General features: G+C 42.6%; 1 protein-coding gene across 1 annotated transcript; it reads right to left on the bottom strand.

Moving 5' to 3' along the window:
* Positions 1 to 229: 229 nt before the first annotated feature.
* On the bottom strand, positions 230 to 1,183 carry LOC308234211 (olfactory receptor 2AG1; the record flags this gene model as incomplete). The annotated part of the gene is made up of 1 exon (XM_080641638.1): positions 230 to 1,183. Exon 1 carries the CDS (start codon positions 1,178 to 1,180, stop codon positions 230 to 232), a length of 951 nt encoding a protein of 316 aa, XP_080497764.1. The 5' UTR covers positions 1,181 to 1,183.
* Positions 1,184 to 5,459: the final 4,276 nt, after the last annotated feature.

Here is a 5,459-nt window from a genome sequence, read left to right as displayed (position 1 = left end):
AAGCCCCTAGATCTTTTAAACACAGTAGCTAACTGGGAAAATACCGAATGCATTTTTAATAGGGTGTGTCTCATACCTTCTAAGTAGCCTCATGGAAAGATTTAAAAGAGCAGTTGACAAGTCAAGTTATACTCAGCACTGTGGTGTTTCTGTCGTGATTATCTGACTCTCTCAGAAGTCTTCTGAGTTTGAGGATGAATACATTTCAGAATCAAGCCATGATTTCTCCCTAGAAGGTGGGGTGTGTCCGCAGCATGTATTTCCCCATAACCCTCCTCAAGGCCCCCATGACCTCCTTATTCCTCAGGCTGTAGATGAGGGGGTTCAGGGCTGGAGTGACAATTGTGTAGAAAACGGAGATGATGTTGTCCTGCTTGGTGCTGTGCAGGGAACTGGGCAAGACATACATGAACGTGGCAGCTCCATAGAACATCACGACCACAGTCAGGTGGGAAGAACAGGTGACTAGGGCTTTCTGCCTCCCCTCATTTGAGGGCATGTGGAGCACTGTAACTAGGATTAGTGTGTAGGAGGCAAGTATAGCAACAAGAGGGGGAATCAGGAAGGTCACACCCATCACATACACCATGAGTTCATATCTGGAGGTATCTGCACAGGCCAACTTCAGCAAAGGTGGGATCTCACAAAGCAGGTGCCTGATCATCCGGGCTTTGCAGAAGGGATAGTGCATGGTATACATGGTATATACAAAGGCACTCAGGGACGCAAGAATCCAGGATGTGGCCACCATGAGCCAGCAGACCCTTGTACTCATGAGGACCATGTAGTTCAGAGGATGACAAATGGCCACATACCTGTCATAGGCCATGAAGGCCAGTAGGAGGTCCTCTGCACCACCCAGAGTCAGTGCCAGAAACATCTGAAGGGCACAGCCCCCAAACGAGATGGTGTTTTCACTGCGAAGAAAATCCACTAGGGCCTTGGGAGTGACAACAGACGTGAAGAGGAGGTCCATGAGTGAGAGCTGCCCAAGCAGGAGGTACATGGGCACGTGGAGCCGGGTGTCCATTGCAATGACCAGGAGCAGCAGGCCATTGCTGGTCAGAGCCAACATGTACAGAATTGTGATTATGGCACAGAGCAGCTCAGGAGACTCACTGTCCTTCAGAATCCCCATCAACATGAAGCCACTTCCCAGGGTAGAGTTCCAGTGCTCCATTCTGTGCTGTTTCTTCAGTTTCCTGGAATCAAATAGATTCTTGGAGAAATTTTGCTAAAATGATCCCTTAGCTTTTTTGGGTTTTATTTATTTTTTATCCCTTAGTTTTGTAATATCAAAGGCCCCTTAGATGGCCAACATGAATCCAGTGAGATGATACCTTTCCCACTGGTAACTGACTTTACCATTTGATCTCTCAGTTTCTGACTCTTTTCATTGTATTTTGATAAATAACCATCTAACAGGTATCACAGCAATAGCCAAACATTAAGAGATCACTACATAAATATATTATTCAGTCATCAAACATGGACATATATCTTTTCAGAAAGATTAAATGATCTCCCTCTTAATAGAAAGCTATATTCTGTCCCCCCATGCCCTTGATTATCCTTGGACCTATCTTATAAGATCAGACTAATGATTTAAGTACCCAGTTAGTGTTCTGTCTAGACCTGCTATGAATATGAAATTCTAAAACAGGTACAAAAATAGGTTTGAATAAAGCACTTCCACTTCTTTTTTGCATATAATTTATGTCCATTTGTTTTTATCACTGAAGGCTATAGGTACAAACCTCACTGGAAGAGCTAATGTGTGTCAACTTTAGTCACCTCTCCTGACTGAGAGAGAACACTTCAAGACTATCCCAGACTAGGAGATGGTGTGTTTGAGTTGCTGTTGCTTTTAGAGTTAATCCTTTAGGATCAATGCAAACATAGGTGCTTTTTAAAAACAAGTCATGATAAAATGTGACCTGGGAGAACTCAGAAATATGATAACAGATGAGGCCCTGCCAAGGAAGATCAGAGTGTTTATGTTGGAAAAACTGGTGAAAGGTATAGGCAACAAGACAGTAGGTATGTATTTTGACATTTTGCTTGTTTCTATTGGCCTCTTCTGAGTCCACAAGATTTTAATGATTAAAAAGGTATTAGAACATATGACAGGCATATCACCTGTATTTAGATGGACCTCTGGAGGCATGTGTTATCAGACAGGTGCAAGTATACCTTATCAGAAGCAAGCAAAGACCATGGGATCTAAAGACAGGTACTGATACTTTGTCAGGAAACAGATACCCAAGCCTGGCTTGTAGCACAGACTCATCATTGTCATTGATTCCGCTTCCTGGTTAGAACACCAAGAATAGAGGGTATTGGAAAGGACTATAGAGCCCAAAGCACTAGAGAAAATGAAAGACAGAATAGCTTAGTTCTTGGTCTTTTTTTTTCACAACAACATAACTGGAGGCTGCACACTTTCCTGAGAAAAGAATCATTGCTCTTACCTCAGGCTGTGAGAAACCCAGCTGGCTGACCATGCAGACTGCCCTGTGGTTGTTTTAAGGTCAGGAATGTTCCTGTAGAAATGGGAAAGGAAGACAGGGATTTTCTTATCAGCATCCAGTTGGTTTCATTTTTGCTAAATTGGGTTAAGAGTCTGAGGAGTCTGACCAATGTAGGTATCATCAGGCCTTTCTGTGCCTTCTGTTCCTTGGCAGGTCTTCTCTAGTGACGCAGTAGACACAGACAGAGAGCTGATACAGTCCTCAAGTAGTTTCTATGGAGCAAGAAGATGGCTTTCCTGCTCTCACACCTGTGGAGAATTAGGAGAAACTGCTTCTGTCATGTAGTTTCCCAGGTACAGAACCCCTCCAGCTTTGGAGCAGTTGTCAGACTGAGTTCTTGGATCAGATGCTCAGATGTTCATTTACTGGTGCTACAATCTGAGAGCAAAGATGAAGGCAGCAGGAATCTGGAGGAAGTACATATTGGGAGCTGCCTAAGGGAGACCCTGCCATGCCTGGCCTCCTTGTCCCTGGGGCCAACAGGGAGCCTGAGCCCTGTCCTGGGGGAGGCTACTCTGTCTCCTTATCCCATGACCCAACCTCCTCTACTCTTTTCTACCCCTACCTTCAGAGGGACTTATTTTCTCAGATGAAATGGCCTCCCCTGGAAATGCTGGTCCAGGAAACAGAATATTAATGAATCCTCTTGGGCATGTTTCCTGGACTAGTATCCCTGAACTCTCCCCTCACTAAATTTGTCTTGATCCAAATCACCAATTTATGTGCTTTATCTAAGACATTTAAGATACAAGTTAATAAAGGATTTTGTAAATCCTTTGTAAAGTTTAAAACCAAGTTATTTGTATTTATTTATTTTACAGAGGAGTTGAAATAAAGGGCTTAGGGAATATAGCAATAAATGAAAAGTATCTTTATGATCTTTGGGCAGAGAAGAATCTTAAACAAGACACAAAAAAATACTAAATTGAAAGGAAAAATTGATGAATTAGACTACATTAACATTTGAAACTTTTGTCTATCAAAAGTAAGTGAAATGACAAGATATAAGCTACAAGAATATATTTGCAACATGTATAATCAACAAAGATTTTGTATCAAAAATGCACATAAAATGTCTGAAAATAGATTTTTAAAAGATACAAAGCAACAGAAAAATGGAGAATAGCAAGAAATAGAAATTTTACAGAAAATAGCACCAAATTGTGAATAAAATGGTTAAAATTCTTTACAATTAATGAAATAATGTTAAAGTCCTTGGTAAGATAGCATTTCTGCTCACCAGATTGGTAAAAAATGAAGGAGTTTGATAATAATTACTAGTAGTAAGGATGTGGAGTCTTGGGAATACATAGACACTTCTGATGGGAGTAAAACTTGATGCAACCGTGTTGGGAAATACTTTGGTGCCAGTTTCTGAATCTGAACATTTGCATGCCTCATGGGCCAGCAGTTCCACTTCTATTTATGTTGATTTAGAGAAACTCTTGCTCATGAGTCCCAAGATATATATATATATATATATATATATATATATATATATATATATATAAATATATATATATACACACACACACACACACATTCCAGTGTCCTTCAACAGGAAAACATATGTTATAGACTGAATTGTGTCCCAGCAAAATCTGTATGTTGAAGCCTTAACCCTCAATATGTCTATATTTGGAGATAGGGTCTTTAGGAGGATATTATGGTTAAATAAGGTTATGAGTATGGGGCTCTAATCCTGCAGGACTGCTGTCCTTATAAGAAGAGGAAGAGCTATCAGGGGTGTGCTTGCACAGTCAAAACCCATGTGAAGGCAGAGAGTGAGAAGACAGCCATCTGTTTGCCAGGAGGAAAGGTTTCACCAGGAACCAACCCTACTAGCACCTTGATCTTGAACTTCCAGCTTTCAGAACTGTTAGAAAATAAGTTTATGTTGTTTAAGCACCCTGGTCTATGATATGTTGTATGGCAGCCCAAGCAGACTAATACATAAACCAATGGTCGGCAAACCACGGCTTGCGAGCCACATGTGGCTCTTTGGCCCCTTGAGTGTGGCTCTTCCACAAAATACCCCGTCCTGGGCGAGTCTATTTTGAAGAAGTGGTGTTAGAAGAAGTTTAAGTTTAAAAAATTTGGCTCTCAAAAGAAATTTCAATCATTGTACTGTTGATATTTGGCTCTGTTGACTAATGAGTTTGCCGACCACTGACATAAACCATATATACTAGAGGCCCAGTACACGAAATTCATGCACTCGGTGGGGGTGGGGGGCGTTGCCAGCCTGGCTTGTGCCCTCACAGTGTGGGAGCCCCACAATTGATCTCCCCAAAGAAGTGGGCCCTGCCCACCCATCTGGGGCTTCTCGATGGATAGCCCCAAAGAGGTAGTCCGGAGTCGGACTTAACCCCCTCTGAGGCTCTGCTCAGTGCCGCCAGGACTTGCCTCTGCCCACCCATGCATGCCTCACCATGCACACAGCCCCGCCCACCCACACATGCCCGCTGAGCATGCAGCCTCCTGTTGATGGATTGTTATGATGTGAAGGAAGGCATTATGGTGTGAGGGCGTGACGACCACATAGGCTTTTATTAGTATAGATGCAATTGAACATTATACAGCAACAAAAATGAATAAACAACAACTACATCCCACAAGAGATCAATCCTGGGGCTCCCACACTGTGAGAGGGCACAGGCCAGGCTGGCAACGCACCCCCCCAACACACCAAGTGCATAAATTTCGTGCACTGGGCCTCTAGTATATATGATTTATGTCAGTGGTTGGCAAACTCAGAAGTGCTGAGGTAATATAATTGCACACCTAGAATTTTATGCACAGGTAATCATCATTAAAAAGTGAGGACAGCCCTGGATGGTGTTGCTAAGTGGTTAGAGCATTGGCCCACACATTGAAGGGTCTCAGGTTCGATTCCTAGTCAAGGGCACATACCTGAGTTGCAGGTTC

The sequence above is a fragment of the Plecotus auritus genome (genome assembly GCF_963455305.1).
Source record: "Plecotus auritus genome assembly, chromosome: 9".
Classification (NCBI taxonomy): Eukaryota; Metazoa; Chordata; class Mammalia; order Chiroptera; family Vespertilionidae; genus Plecotus; species Plecotus auritus.
Note: the sequence above shows the minus strand (reverse complement) of the source record. Positions and strands in the feature narration are given on the sequence as shown.